At 42.8% G+C, this 15,901-nt stretch overlaps 1 protein-coding gene across 2 annotated transcripts in view; it reads right to left on the minus strand.

The window, feature by feature from the left end:
• The window catches only part of SLC2A12 (solute carrier family 2 member 12), a 50,446-nt gene that overhangs the window by 4,689 nt on the left and 29,856 nt on the right, over positions 1-15,901 (minus strand). The window contains exons 3-4 of one of the 2 annotated variants that reach the window (XM_058307511.2): positions 7,135-7,257; positions 3,508-3,640 (exon numbers count right to left, since the gene is read on the minus strand). In XM_058307511.2, coding sequence (XP_058163494.1) covers positions 3,508-3,640; positions 7,135-7,257 — 256 coding nt within the window. Of the gene's footprint in view, positions 1-3,507; positions 3,641-7,134; positions 7,258-14,907; positions 15,017-15,901 lie in introns of those variants that run through there. The other variant, XM_071218669.1, reaches the window with a different exon arrangement.

Here is a 15,901-nt window from a genome sequence, read left to right on the forward strand (position 1 = left end):
TTACCCCTAAACCCAGATCGATCATTCACTCATTCATTTGATCATTTATTCATTTATTCAGCAGCAAGTTCCACCTATTTGCCAAGAAATTGTTCTAGATCTGGGAAACAGTGGTGAACAAAATCTAGAAAATTCCCTGCCCAAGAGGGGTGTAAAGGTAGTGGGGGAAATCAACAATAAACTAAGTAAAATAAATAATGTATTTATTGACTTTGGTGGAAATCGATGTAGGAAAGTGGAGGCAGAGCGGGGACAGGATTGTGATTTTAAATAGGGCAAGGGAAGCGTCTGGGGGAGGTGAAGTGGCGAGCCATGCCGATATCTAGGGGAGGAGAACTCCCGGCCACGAAAACAAGTGCAAAGACCCGGATATGCTTGACATCAGCCAAAGGGCCAGCATGTGTGAGGCAGAGGAGGGGAGGGCTCCGAGCCTTGCCACCCAGCTTTCGCTCTGGAACGCAGAGCCACTGGGAGAGTTGAGCAAAGGGACAGTCACGCCGTCTAAAGGGCTGACTCTGGCTGCTGTATTGAGACTCAGCTGGAGGACCCTGGGGTGGGAAGAGGAACAGGCTGGTGGGCGTGGAATAGTCCAGGAGGGAGGTGCAGGTGGTCACAGCCAGCATGGTCAGGTTCTGGGTAAGTTTTGAAGGAAAAGGCAACACAATTTCCTTAGCAGAGCAAATGTGGGGTGTAAAGAGCAGAGTTGGGGAGGACTCCAACAGTTGTGGCCAGAGGAGGTGGAAGAAGGATGAAGCTAACCTCAACCGAACTGGATAAGACCGTGAGAAGAGTAGTTCTGACGGTGATCTGCTCAGGGCAGGCGGAGCTGGAGATGGCTTTGAGACATTTGAGGAGATGTGGAGAAAGCAGGTGAATAGACAAGCCTCGAGGTCAGGAGAGACATTGCTGGAGATGAGAGTGTGGGGTCACCGGCCTTGAGAGGGTATCAAAAGTAGACAAGGGGCTGTGAATGGTGGTAGGAAAGGGCACAGAGGACGAGGCCTTGGGGCACCCCAGCTTTAAGAGTGTGGGACGATGAGGTGGGGCCAGCAAAGGAGGCTGGGGAGGGGTGACTGGGAAGGTAGGAAAACTCAGGAGCTAGGCCTGGAGGGCAGCGAAGCAAGTATTTCCAGAAGGGAGGTCTGCTCACCCATGCCACATGCTGGGAGAGTCCTTAAATGTGACCTCTCAGAGCAGATTCTCAGACCACCCAGTCGAAGCCCTCCCCCCCGCCCACCATCTTCACTCACATCTCCTTTTTTTTTTTAAAAAGATTTATTTATTTTATTTTAATTCAACCCCCCCTCCCCCGGTTGTCTGTTCTAGGTGTCTATTTGCTGCATCTTGTTTCTTTGTCCGCTTCTGTTGTCGTCAGCGGCACGGGAAGTGTGGGCGGCGCCATTCCTGGGCAGGCTGCACTTTCTTTGGAGCTGGGCGGCTCTCCTTATGGGCGCACTCCTTGCACGTGGGGCTCCCCTACGCGGGGGACACCCCTGCATGGCAGGGCACTCCTTGCGCGCATCAGCACTGCGCATGGGCCAGCTCCACACGGGTCGAGGAGGCCCGGGGCTTGAACCGCGGACCTCCCATGTGGTAGACGGACGCCCTGACCACTGGGCCAAGTCCGTTTCCCCACATCTCCTTGATTTAATCCTCCTCATGGAAGTTTCACTCACTGATATCTTGCTCTTGGAGAACCCAGAGCAGAGCCTGGCACATAATAGATGCCCAGTAAATGTTCATCGAATAAATGAATTTGGAAGGATGAATCAAAGAATGGCCACGTGAGATTTAACTGCTCAAAGTGAAAGAAAAATGAGAAGTTTCAAATTAAAATATTTACCAAACATTAGCTGGTCTTGCCTGTCTTCTCTATTTGTTTCCACTTAAACAGGGGAAAAAAAGAAGAGTCACAGCTGAAATAGCAAATATGGTAAACACCCTGTTTGAGCCTGGAGCTGGCAGGGCAGAAGTTCAAAGTAAAATTCTTTCAAATTACATTAGAGCTGAATCTGACTTCTCAACTGAACTGTTTATTTTATCATAAACTCAACATCCTGGAAGGATATTTGTTTTCTCAGCCTTGGAGAAATAGGGGTAAAAAAAAAAAAAGCTTCAAATATGAGAGAAAAATGTTAAACGTGTAGCATCGAATTAGAAGTTAATTTGATATTGTAAATAGTTCCCTTTCTTAGGCCTTACGAAAACTCATCGGGATTTCTACATCAGGACTATATTAATAGTCTCTTTTTTACTTTCCCTCTTTATCTTTCTCCCTCTCTTTAGATTATCTGATCAGAAAATCCAATCATATGCATCAACTTGCAATGCACTACTCAAAGTTTGTATTCAACCTTCTTGACGATCACATTTCTTACTGTAAACGAACTATTTTCATTTTATTTTTTAAAAAGCCGGGACTCATTTGCATCAGAAATTAGCCCTTAAGTCAATGTTTAACTATGACTTGAAGAAAGAGAAAAGTTTTTCTGCTTACTAAAGTAAAAAAATTTAAAACTTCAAACCAGTAAAAAGTGAAAGTTTGCCACAATTACTTGTTACATACCCCAAATTATCGGCATTAACAGCTTGGTCCATAAAAATATATACCTTTACCTGTTAAATTTATTCTCCCTTCTGATAGAGGTGATAGAGGTGGAACAATCTCTGTGTCAACAATTTCTATAAAAAGCAGACATTTCTCCCTAGTATTTTAAAAAGGAAGTCACAGGCTGTAAATATGTAGTCTTTCCCCAGTTTATTAAGCCCAAGGATACGTATCCCACCATTTCTAGTAAAATGTTTTCATCCTCGGGACAGGCATGAGCTCCCTTGGTGCATTCCCTCCTCCCCCAGCCACTCTGTTAGCGGCTGGAACTGTGAGTTCTGCCACTTGAAGAAGAGTTTTCCGCAGCCCGTTATAAGTTGAGCAGTTTAAACAAAGGCTCCTTGTGAAATGGATTTAACCGGTTTCTAAATGCCTCTTCATGGAAGCAACTCTGTCTTTCTCAAAATTGCCTCAATGTGCCATGGTTAGAGCGATTGTAGTCCTTTAAGCCCACTGGCTTTTCTGATCATCTCATCCTCAGCAAACATTTAGGGCTCAAAGAGGCCTCCAGGCCTGAAGCAGGTGGAAGGGCGGAAGCCTTAGCCCAGTGTGGCCATCACATGCCACAACTGACCTGACGCCCAAAGCAAAGAACACTTCCTGTGGTGGGTGGGTGGGTGTGGTGTGGTGGGAGATGGGAGAGGTTTGAAGTTCTGTGAGCCTTGCCAAAAAGAGCTTGAAGAGTTCTATTGCTAGAAAGCACCAGTTAGCCTACTTTCTTAGCCAAGTCACCCAAATTAAAGACGTGACAGGGATATCAGAATTATGCTTGGAGACATGGTCTTCTCCAAAAGAAATATCCTAAAATAACTGTGGATATCCTTATAATTTAGTTGTATGTGAAAACTGCCTTTCTGACCACAGAGTGTTGTCCAGAGGGCAACGCACCCATTACTTACGTTTTTGCTAGCTCCACTGATATCTGTTCCAGAGAACAGCCCTTTGTCTCAGGTATGAACACAACCACAAAAGCTAGGGATGCTAGGCTCATGATCGTATATATGAAGCATACCCATGGCAGGCCGATGCGGTCTAGAAAGGACAAAAGAAATTGGTTAGAAATGTGTTTTGTGTTGCTTTGATTCCATTTGTGGGCAGCTGCCTTTTAGAGGATATGCATAAAACCACCCGTATTTTCAAATGCGCCACAGTATACAGTATCCAGGGAAACAGGATTCCCAAATTAAAAATGTAGCCAGCCTCTGAACATTTCAGTTGTAAAAACTACCCCAGCTTTCTTTGGTAAAGTAAGTAGCCGTCTTGTAACGGTCACAATTTAAACCCAATGCCATCCTCTTAGTGGGCATGCTCTTCTTTTCCAAAATGGTAATTTGTTTTTATTAATGTAGACAAGGGCATGCTCATTGCAAAAAGAGAACCTCAGACAACACGGAGACATGTAAGATAGGATACCTCCTCCTCTCTTGACCCTCCATGGTTCTTCCTGAGAATCACCACTACAGCCATTTGGTTTTGACTTGGTGGGCTTGCTTTTTTTTTTTTTTTTAATTCTTTTTCTTTATTAGAGAAGTTGTGGGTTTCCAGAACAATCATGCATAAAATTAAGGATTCCCAGATACCACCCCACCCACACCACCTTGCATGGGAGTGGAACATTTGCCACAATTGATGATAGCATATTTTTATAATTGTACTATTAATTCAAGTCTATGATTTTACTTAGGGCTCACTTTACATAATGTAATTCCAAGGAATTTTTTTTTTATGTTATTCTGGAGGCATTTTTAATGACATATTTGTGTAGATGAACTTTTCTTGACGTGAGCTCACCATTCCCTGAATGCTGGCAGTATTTCATCATTTTAAAATAGCTGCCGGTGCCTTTGTCATGGTTCTTCCTGGGTTAAAGTGGTAATGGTTCCAAGGAAAGGCATCAACTGGCAATGATGCTTCAGCAAGAAGCAGGAGTCCCAAGGTTTTGATGGATCTCACTTGGTAGTCTGGTTTTTAATCTGACCATTTCTAGCTTAAAGTCCAGTCCCCTCCCTTTGTCGTCACTGACCCAGGGCAAGGGACATGAACGGGTGAGGGACAGTCCCCAAAGCGCTTGAGTCTGCTACTGGAAGGATGCTGTCGCTGGCTCAGCAGCAGCAAAGTCCAGGCTGGCAGTGGGGGATGAGAAAGGCACTGGCTCTTTCTGAAAACAGGCACAGACCAATCACAGACTGAAGAATTGCAAACAGCCCTTCAATTAACAGCTGCAGCCACAAATCATGGCCGATCAGTCCAGAAAACCGACTGAGCAGTTATGTACTGCGGCAGTTTTGTAAGTGCCCTCGAGAAGGATCTAAGCCTATTAACCACTTGTCAGTCAGCTGTGCAGAGTTGGAGAGAAGCAGGAGGCAGGGACAGTGCTGCAGCTCTTGCGACCATCCTTCTGAGCTTTTCGGCAGCTGGCACAGGGCTTTGCCCAAGCGACCGCTTCACAAAGTACATGTATAATTGGTCCTTCTTCCCTCTCTGGGGGACATAAAAGCAGAATATAGAAACCGGGGGAAAAAAAAGATCTCATCAAACCTGCCCTCCGATTCTGCTTGAATACTTTTGGTAACAGGGTGCTCACTAAGTCTGCACAAAGATTCTTGCTGCACTGTGAGGCAACTCAATGAGTTCAAAGGTATCTCTTCCTTGGAGCCCAAACCTACCTTTCAGTAATTTCTGTTCAGAGGTTCTGCTTTGCCCTCTCACACTGCACCCAACAGATCAGCCTCCCCTTCCTCATGACGGTCATCCAGATATTTGAATGCACCTCCATCTCGTCCAAGTCAAACATCAGGAACTTTTCCTACAGTTCTCCACAGCAGGTGCCTCGTGGGTCCTCATCCACCATGTCACTCTCCCTTGGTGGATGCACTGCCATTTTTAAACATCCCATTTACAATGTTTTACTCTGAGCCAACCGCGATGCTGCAGCTGGGTCACAACCACGGACGAGTTAAGTGTGCCTCTCTCTGCGGAACACCCTGCTCTCATTTACACAGCTGAGATTGCAGTGCAAATGTTGGCATCCCAGGGCTTGCAGCCCAGCAGAATCCTTACATCTTTTAGCCCTCTCTGTCCTGTACTTGAGAAATTGATTTTTGAAAAGTGGTACACAATTGCAAACTTTGTCGAAATAAATGTCTTCTAAAGGCTGGAGGTCTTTTCAGGACATTGACTGAGAACTTCAGGGTTTTCGTTGACTCATTCAGTGTATTAACTATCCTTCCAGAGATTTCTGTCTTGTTCGGTTTTTTTCAAGATTTTTTTAAATTTTAATTTTTAATTTCTCTCCCCTTCCCTCCCCTCAGTTGTTTTCTGTCTGTGTCCATTTGCTGTGTGTTCTTCTGTGACCACTTCTATCCTTATCAGTGGCACTGAGAATCTGTATTTTCTTTTTGTTGCGTCATCTTGTTGTGTCAGCTCTCCGTGTGTGTGGCACCACTACTGGGCAGGCTGCACTTTCTTTCGCACTGAGCAGCTCTCCTTATGGGGCACACTCCTTGCACATGGGGTTCCCCTATGCAGGGGCACCCCTGCGTGGCACAGTACTCCTTGCGCGCATCAGCACTGTGCATGGGCCAGCTCCACACAGGTCATGGAGGCCCGGGGTTTCAACCGTGGACCTCCCATGTGGTAGGCGGACGCCCTATCCATTGGGCCAAGTCCACTTTCCTGTCTTGTTTTTTTTTTTGTACCTCATCATTTCCATTCTTTTTTTTATATTTCTCTTTCTCTACATTAAAGAGCAAATGAATTGTATATTATGTTTGTGTGTATAGGAGAGGTATGAACAGTGCTAATAATCAGCTTCTTTATTTCCTTCTAGTTTATGCTATTTCTAAAAATAAAGGACAAAAGCATTTGAAAATTTTATGTAAGAACCCAAACCATACTGAAACAATAATTCCAAAAGTTAATTTTCATATATGGATGTATGACAGATGCAAGCCATTATACATTTTGTCAAAACCAATGAAATTGTGCCATGCAAAGTATAAACCATAGTGTAAACTAGAGACCATGGTTGGTAGCAGGGCTTCAATATGTGTTCATCAGTTGTAACAAATGTACCACACTAATGAAAGATCTTATTAATAAGGGAAATTGTGGGAAGGGAAAGGAATGGGATATATGGGAATCCCCATAGGTTCAATGTAACATTTAAGTAATCTAAAGCTTCTTTAAAAGTAAAGGAAAAAAAGTGGATGCATACTCAAAAAATGTTTGTATATAGGTATATCTTTTAGAGATTCATGTTGAAACTTTACAGGCAAAATGATACTATGTGTGGACTATGACTCAGAATGCTTTGTCAGCCAGTGAGGTAGGGTTATAAATGAGTTAAGACGTGGTCGCTATTTTAAGTTGGGTGACAGCTCTATCTTGTCCATTGCCATTCTCATTTTTTAATCTGCTTGGGAATTTCCATAATAAAATGGCTTTTTTTTTTTAAGTGGATGCACTTCTCGAACATTTGTCCAAAGAGCATAAAATCCATTAGAGGAAAACAAGGGTCTACTTACCGGTTACAGTCAAAAATGTCAGGGAGATGAGAAGATTGACGCCCCAGTTCATGCTGGAAGTCAAGGCCATGGCGCGTCCTCTAATCCCACCGGGAAAAATCTCACTGAGCACCAGCCAGGGCACTAAAAGAAGGGGAAATGGTTAAGTGACAACAAAATTAGCCAGCCCATTGAACGGAGTCAAGCCCAGTGCTCTCTGCCCTGGACCCGCGTGAGCTATGGTCAGAGGGTGGTGTTTCCCACCTAGGCGGTAGAGAAGGGGTGTGCCTCCTCTCACCTCCAGCCAGGTGAGGAAGGATTAGGGGAACCATGGGGACAACCTGACATAGGACCCTGGGACTGGGGGGAACAAAAAGCACTGGCATCTGAGCAGCCCTGAGATAGGCGAGGGGACAGGCAGGGGCTGTGGGCCCCCGCCTGGCAGCCCTGAGTAAGTCAGCGTGGACAGGGGCCAGGCCAGGGGCACCCGCCTGGCAGGATTTCGCAGCTGCACGTGCTGCAGGACTGCGCCCTTTCCCGGAATGTCTTTCCCCTGACCTTGGAGCAGGCTGAAATCACAGCTACTGCGAGGAGAGCGGGGAGCTACTGCTTGCCTTCCTGCTACAACCCCTCCTCCCGACTGGGCCTCCTGGCCCAGGACGATAGCTCTAAATTAGATAGAATGCAAAGATGCGGTTATTCTACCAGAAAAAATATGTGAATTTCTGAAATGAGATGCTTCTTGGCACTAAAATGATCAGAGGACTTCTTATTCTCTGAGAGTCCTGCCAAATGGGGTTAGAAAAGGTAGAAGAGAAGCAAACTAGCTTGTCTTCTGCTCCCAACCTACCAAGGCCCGTTTGCTTAATAAAATAGCCACAGGTGTTTCCTACGGGCTGGGGACTTTTCCAACATGATCTCATCTGATGTTCCCCGAAACCATACAAGGTAGGAACTATTCCTATCCCACCTGTAGAAAAGGGGAAACCGAGGCAGAAAGGCATGACTAACTTGCCAACGTCACAGAGCTTGTCGGTGACAGGGGTGCCACTGAGCCCTGGCCTTCAGCCTCTGCAGCTCAGGCTTTCTAATCACTGAACTCTCTGGTTGTGACTCAGTCAATTTGGGGGAATGAATGGATAAACGTGGCATGGAAGAACCTTTGATTCTGAGGAGAGAAGGGCCTGGAAGGTGTTCCGGCCCTGACTCGCTGTTGGCTAATTTCCTGTCGTTGGAAATCCGGTGTTGATACACCAAGGCGCTTCATCATCCTAGGCCAGTGGAGGCGGCAGGAGGCAGAAGCAGAGGCCAGGAAGATGTGCCCGGCCGGCAAGCACTCGGGTTATCTGTGCCAGAACCGAGCAATCCCCTGGGCCTCTATTTTACCAACTTGCCTCTCACACTCTGTAGAGAAAACAACCATTGGGAGTGACTTGCTGTTTTAAAGTGAGAAAAATAAATGGAACTGGAGAAGAGGGCCAGAGAAATATTTTTTTTTCCTTGATCATCTACCCCAGGGTTTCCTTTAAGGCATGGAAGATAATTGTAACAAAAGCAACATCGTTATTATTGTTCTAATTAATGAGGAATTCAAAAATAAAATTCCCTAACATCCCCATCCACCCCGCCCGAAGGCCTTCACCAGCTTCTCGCAGATGATATCCTGGGTGGATTCCTGTTTCTCCTAATGAGACCAGCTCAATGCTCCAGTGATCCTGTCTTGGGGGTTTGCAAGACCGGGGCCTGGGCTCTGAGGGAAGTGGTTTCTGCATAATTCTCATAATTCTGGTGAGACCTTTGTAATGAAGACCTGCCTTTGGGCACACGCAGGATAAACTCACATAAATCCAACTTTTAAGCTAAATAATCGATGCATGAACCAACCTCCCTCCCCTCTTCCTGCCACGGGTATCTGTCACAATTTGGGTGGAGCTAGGGGGTCCCTCATCTGCTTTGGCTATAGCAGCCCTGAGGAGGAGGTAGGTGAAAGATGCTTGTTTTCTTTTGGTAGAGGAGTTTACACAGGTTTTCTTTTGCTCTGCCTCCACCCCCACCCCAACCCTTCTCAAGCCCCCTTCTTCCCATCCCCATCTTTCATCAAAAAGACCTCTTGGATGACTTGGTGAAGTTCGGGGAGAATCTGCTGGAGTCATCAGAGCTGCGTTGGCCTCACGTGAGAAAGCTGAACTTGCCATTATAGACAGGGTTGGAACTGGCCAACAAGAAGGTGAGGCAGTGGTACATTGCTCTAGTTACATGTGCTTGGTCAGGACCCCACAGTCCCCACTGTAAGCCTGCCTTAGGCACAAATTCAGCATGGCAGTTGGGCCAAGTCTTTGTGCATCTAACCTGTCAGTGAGCACCGGGCTGAACACTGAAAAAGAGATCTGTCTCAGTTTTTCTTCTAAGGTAACTCCATTTCAGGAAAACCTTACACCTGATGTTTTCAAGAAAAATGTATCATTGTTGAATGTTTCTACTTCTTTTTTGATCTACTGGAAAGATGCCTTGGTTTTTCTAATATTGGCAAACTAAATGTTGCAGCAACTGACAAGTCTTTTGACAAGGATGATTCAATCTCCCAATATGGATCCTGTCAAGTCAAAAGGAAGGGCGATATTACTTTAACAATGATTTCAGAACCATATAATCATGCTTTTCAGATCCAGAGAGGGTAAAGTAATAATCTGAAAGTGGCACTTGCAGCAAGATGTAACTTATTGGAAGAAGAAGAGTCTTGCCATGGCAGAATTAGGAGCAAGATGGTGTAAGATTTTGACAGAGCTCGATGTTCCGTGGAGAGGTTCTATGAAAGCCCAGAGAAGAAGGAATGTAGAAGCTTTGCTTCGGAGTCGAGAAGCATAAACCATCACGTGCAAATTTAACTTGTGGATGTTTATGATAACAGATGGAAGGTTTCTTAAAATCACTGATATTTTTTCCAATGAGATGGCCCAATTTCTCCCAGAAAAATCAAGTTATTACCCCATGTAAGGGTTCCCTTTCACTGCTGCTGAAGAAGTGGTGGTTGGCTCTGTCTGACCATACAGCCCCATTACGGGAAGGAGTGGAAGGCAGTTTCTTCATCCCCAACCTTGATGCAAGGTTGGCAGAAGATGCTTTGTCCTATTTGCTCATGAGTAATCCACAGAGGGCAGACGGATGCGACAGAAACACTGAGCTCTTCAGGGGTGCAGCCACTGCTGCTTAGCAGGCCCTAAAACAGCTCTCCTGGACCCCTGTGATTCTGCTTTCAACCTCAGCATTCTAGAACCATCTTAACAATGTGTGTCCCTGATCAATGTCAGTCTGCACATGTCTTTAAGTCTTCCTCATGCTGCAATGATTGAGGAAATTCTGGACTTGCTGCAGGCTAATTGTCCACAGATACTGAAACTCATATTTCATGTTTAAATACTAAATATTAAATCACCAGAGTGGCCCAACAGAATCTGCCTGATCCAGATGAAGTCTGCAGACAGAGCATTTAGAGCTGCCCAGAGTGCCCATGAAGGACAAATATGTTGAAGTCTTTCATGTTCAGTTAAGGAGATGGCCTTGGATTAATCAGGGCCCTCGAATGGAAATGACTTAGCCCTACCACAAGTCAGCAACCATGTTTATCTCCTCCCTCCTAGGTACTAGATACGCCCGGCCACGGCCACAGTTCTCCCCACATAAGCTGTCATCACACACACACACACACACACACGCACACACGCCATGCTTTTAGATTAAACTCCACAGCTCTCCAGGCACACCGACATTTGGCTTAGAGCTCTTGTCGACCACCTGGCAGACTCACCAGGGCTTTCAAAAACTCATGAAGGTCTTGAAACTCTTACCAGGGACGTTCTAGATGCACTGGCAGACTTTTACACTCAGGCAAGACTTTTCAACAGCTTGATTTGAGAGGGGTCCAGTGCCCTAAACTCTATAGGACAGAAGCCAAATCCTATGGCATTTATGGCTTAGCTATAAGGAAGTTTTAGCTCTCTGACTACAAGGAGGTACTTAAAATGTGAATTTGAGAGAGAATATGTCCATTCCTTTCCACCCAAGATTATATAATGGCATCAAAATTTCCCTAAATGGAAAAATTATGTTCTTTTAAAAATATACTCTAACACAGGCCAAGATCTCCAACATCAGCAATGATGTGGTAGCTTTCACTTACTTTTCTGTGTTCCTGCTTCTCTCAGGCTCCCTAAGTTCTGCCTCCTTGTGCCCTCTTGTAAAAGAAAGACTTCATTCAAGAAGAGTGTCTCGGAATACTTAAATTACAAACCAAGAAGCAATGACGTAAAGCTGCAATGGTCCATCATCTTTTCGCCCTTATGATTTCTAGTCAAACCAAGGAAAATGATTAAAAAAAAAATACTTTAGGGGAAATTGTACTCAATGCAATAGCCCTCAAAAAGAATGCCAGAATAAAATATGGAATGCTTTCATTTTCAGGTACCAATTGGGAATAACAAAGAGCCACAATTTCTTGATTGCATAGTATTTAAAATAATTTGAAAAGTGAAGTATTTTCTTTCATTTTTAAGTTGGCATCTTACATTTTTCTTCATAAATCTAAATAATATCAAAAGATGCAGTTTCTATTATGTTATGATCTCTAGTTTTTAAAAATAGAATGGTTATGTCACTCTTTTTAAATGCTTCCATAGAATCTAAATATTACACCTAGTATAAAAATCTAAATATTATGAGTATCAATACTTATCATTATCCATTTTAAAAATATAAGAAGAGATATTTAACAGGAATTTTATATCATTTTTTTCCACTTTGAACTTCTGCTCTTCGACAGTACTTGACCTTCCTGTGATGCATTTTTAAGCTTTAAAGTCTTTTATTTATCGCTTCATCAATCTTTTCTGTAACAAAATATAACCTTAAGTTAAATTTTAGGTTACTTTTTATTCCCTCTAAAAGTTTCTAAGTTTTATTTTCTCTGGTTAAGTTATTAATACAGTAATTAATTAAAAATGGATCAAAATAGTAGAAATATATTAAACATTTTTAGAAATAACTATTAAATATGGAAAGTGGAAATTTATGAAAAATACATTTCTTAATGAGATAGATGGTTGTTTTATTATGTCAATGTGTCACTTATTTCCAAGATAACATTTTTATTCTTTAAATAGATGAAGTCTATTGTTCTTCAGAACAAAGAAAATATATGGGGAAGTTGAAGAACTTGTATAATAGCAGTGTCACTAAATTCTTTGAATTAACAACAAAAGTTATTTGTAATGATATATCAGCCAATAACCTGATTAAATCATCCTGTAGTCTTGTTGAAAGCAAATTATTGGACTGGTGAAAGGATTATCATCTAGTTGTTGGAGTCGTTTTCAATACCTATACCATATTTCACAGTGATCTTTTTTATTAGTTTTCCTGAAGTTTCCATAATTTGGAACATGTATCATAATAAGATTCCTAATGGGTAAAAGGTGTGCTTTCTTTTAAGTAGAAGAAAATTATATCTGGAAAATGGGGAAGGTGATATTTTAAGAAATGGATTTTTGGAACTTGCAAGTTTGGAAATTGAGTTCCTTCAATGTATCATTGAAGGAGTAGTTTTTGTAAATGAACCCCTAGGAGTACAAACAAACACCCCAATTTGCAGACCTCTGAACTAGGGTTCAAAATGCAAAAAAAAAAAAAACAAAAAACGGAAGAAGCTACAAGAAATTAGTCTTTTCTCCTTTGAACTATAACTGAATGTCACACAGCTACACGTATAAAATTTTGCTCTACTTTTTCATTTTTGATTCCTTGGACTTTGGCTCGAAAAATGTTATAGTTTTTAATGTTGCAAATATTCCCTTGAAAAATTTTTAGTACTGCGTCTTGGAAAACAACTAACAGATGAAGGCTGTATGTATTTAGATAGTGTTAAAGCCTTACTTCTGTTTCTTTAATGCCTTTACTGCCCAATATTTCTCGATTTCAAGGGCATAGGATTATAAGGGCGCTGAAATGTGAGGAGAATGAAACACAGCTGTAGAGTGTGCAAAGCCGCTGCTGGTGTCAGTACTGAAGGTGTCACTTCATTGTATGCTTAACTGTGTTTATGCTACAAAAAGGCACTTATAGACTCTTTTGTTCTCTTAGAACCTCTGCTGCATCATCTAACTCTAAAGAAGAAAATGGAATTTAATTAGCTAATTGCACATATTGCTTGAAGTTTCTCCCTTCTCTTTTGCTTGGATGCAAATGTCGTGTAGAACCATATGGAAGCTATTTTTTTGTTTACTTTGCGTTATTTTGATGACTAACGCCAGAGAATCAAATAGCTTGCCAATTCAACCAAATAGAAATGACCTTTAATTTAATTAATTGGGAAAAGGGAGGGGGATGTGAAGGAATATTAATCATAACTGAAACTTAAGGTTTAAAAGAGGAAACAAAGCTTTGGAAGACTTGGAAAGTAGTCACTTACACGTAGCACAAACCTACTATATGAATACTATTGTATAATGACTACATTGGATGATAAAACTCTCTTGTTTAAAAAATGATAATTTATGCAATATACCTTTTCTCTAAAAATGTGTAATTATCCCACAAGAATAGTGAAAAAGGAAGGTGAGCACTTAAAAAAGCTTTAACTTTCAGAACTGAAGTTAGGGGCCTGGAACCTAAGAGGAAATATAAAGATGATCAAAATCTCTTCTGACACCTTTGATGGGCTCTGGTGTGTAAGCCTCTTGGTCCTAAACCCAGCATATCTTAGGGTGAAACAGATAAGTAAACTTATAAGTCAAAACCTGCTGTGCCATGGGGAGCAGATTTGGCTCAACAGATAGGGCATCCGCCTACCACATGGGAGGCCCAGGGTTCAAACCCCGGGGCCTCCTGACCCATGTGGTGAGCTGGCCTACCTGCAGTGCTGATGTGTGCAAGGAGTGCCCTGCCATGCAGGGATATTCCCACACAGGGGAGCCCCATATGCAAGGAATGCACCCTGTAAGGAGAGCCGCCCCACGCAAAAAAAGGGCACCTTACCCAGGAGTGGCGCCACACACACGGAGAGCTGACACAGCAAGATGAAGCAACAAAAAGAGACACAGATTCCTGGTGCCGCTGACAAGAATACAAATGGACACAGAAGAACACACAGCAAATGGACACAGAGAGCAGACCATTGGGGGGGGGTAGAAATTTAAAAAACACCTTGCTTGCCACATCCCTGAAGCTGTCACAATTTTTAGCTGTGGAAATGTCACATGAAAATTTCCTTTTGAAGAGCTGGAGTTATTTGGGTATAAAATCTAAATTTAAAGTGCGATGGTAGGTGACTCAGGCTTCCTACTGATGCCCATACTCCAAATGGCTGGTTCAGCTCCACAAGTCAAGACAAAACAAAACACGATGTTCTACAATCTCTGAATTTTTAAAAAATTCTAGTTTCTTGTTCTCAACAGAAAAGGGGTATTCTTATGATACTTGAATTAAGAGACAATTCTCCATGGGTGTCGTGTTTCCGCATGTTTTGTGAGCCGAGGCAATGACTGCCTTTGTTTGGCACTATCTTTCCATGGATGCTTATTTAGCAAACAGCCTTGGAAGGCAGAGCTAGTTTGTCTTCTGGAGCAAAGGGCATGTCTGTTTACTGTCCAGTAGACTAAAGATAATGTCTCCCTTGGGGGAAAAGATCAGGCTACTCACTGCCCATTATAAAAGATGTGGGTTTCCTAAACTCTGGATTCCTCTCTTGTAGATCATTGTGTGGGCAGGTGGCACCTGGCCCTCTTCGTGGTGCCCAGTGGGGCTTGAGGCTTGGGGACCTGGTGTAAATGCGGATAGTCTGGCTATTGCTGGTGGAATAAGTAATGAACTGTTCTTTGTCTCTGACCAAGGAGTCTCACGTCTTTGCCAGCATCTGTGAAACCGTGACAGGTTAATTTGTTAGCTTGCAAGTAGAGTAAAATCTCAGTCCTTTTGCAGCTTTTGACAATTTAATTATGTGCAGCTATTATATGAATTTTTAAACAAAGACCTTTTATTAGTAGTATTATTAACTTTGGATTTAATGTAATTTCGAAGCTGAGAAAATCCAGAAATATTTTAGAAGCTTTAATGCTAATAAGACAAGCAAAAAATAATAATTCCCCCCCCACCCAAATTCTAAGTTCAGAGTATCACATATTTCTGTTAGAAAGGAAATTGCCTCCAATCTTTGTTTTTCAAAAAAAAGTTCACATTTAAATACATTCAACTACTAAACCAAAGTAGAAACAATTATCCCATGGTGTGACTAACCTCATTCTTTTCTTGGAAAAACTTGGAAATGAAACATTTGTCTAACATCCTAAATTTTAAAAAAATCTTAATTTTACTAAATTTGAAACACGGTCCTGTATCCTCAATTGCATGGCTCTATTCAGATATAATTTCAGTCAAATGGGCATCAGGCTCCATATAAACCACATTCACCCCTTGGTCCCTAGATAGTGACTCAGATTCATACCAGAGAAGAGCAGGGCGCGTCAACCTCAGATTAAATTAGAGCATTTTCCCTGAATCACAGAAGCATGACCACAGTAGGGGCCCAGTAAATATTTGTTGGGTGAATCAAAGAAGTATTTCTAGAACTCCCTCGGCTTCTGTGATTTCCCCAAGTCCTGGTGGCACTGGCATTCCAGGTCAGGCAGCCTGATGCCTGTACACAGCCTGCAAACACTCTATAGGGCCACATCCACAGGTTTCCGTGCTGCTTTCCTACCCCCTGCAAGCTCATGTCCTAATCCCTCCTCCCAGATTTTCA

This window comes from Dasypus novemcinctus, chromosome 11, assembly GCF_030445035.2.
Source record: "Dasypus novemcinctus isolate mDasNov1 chromosome 11, mDasNov1.1.hap2, whole genome shotgun sequence".
Lineage (NCBI taxonomy): Eukaryota > Metazoa > Chordata > Mammalia > Cingulata > Dasypodidae > Dasypus > Dasypus novemcinctus.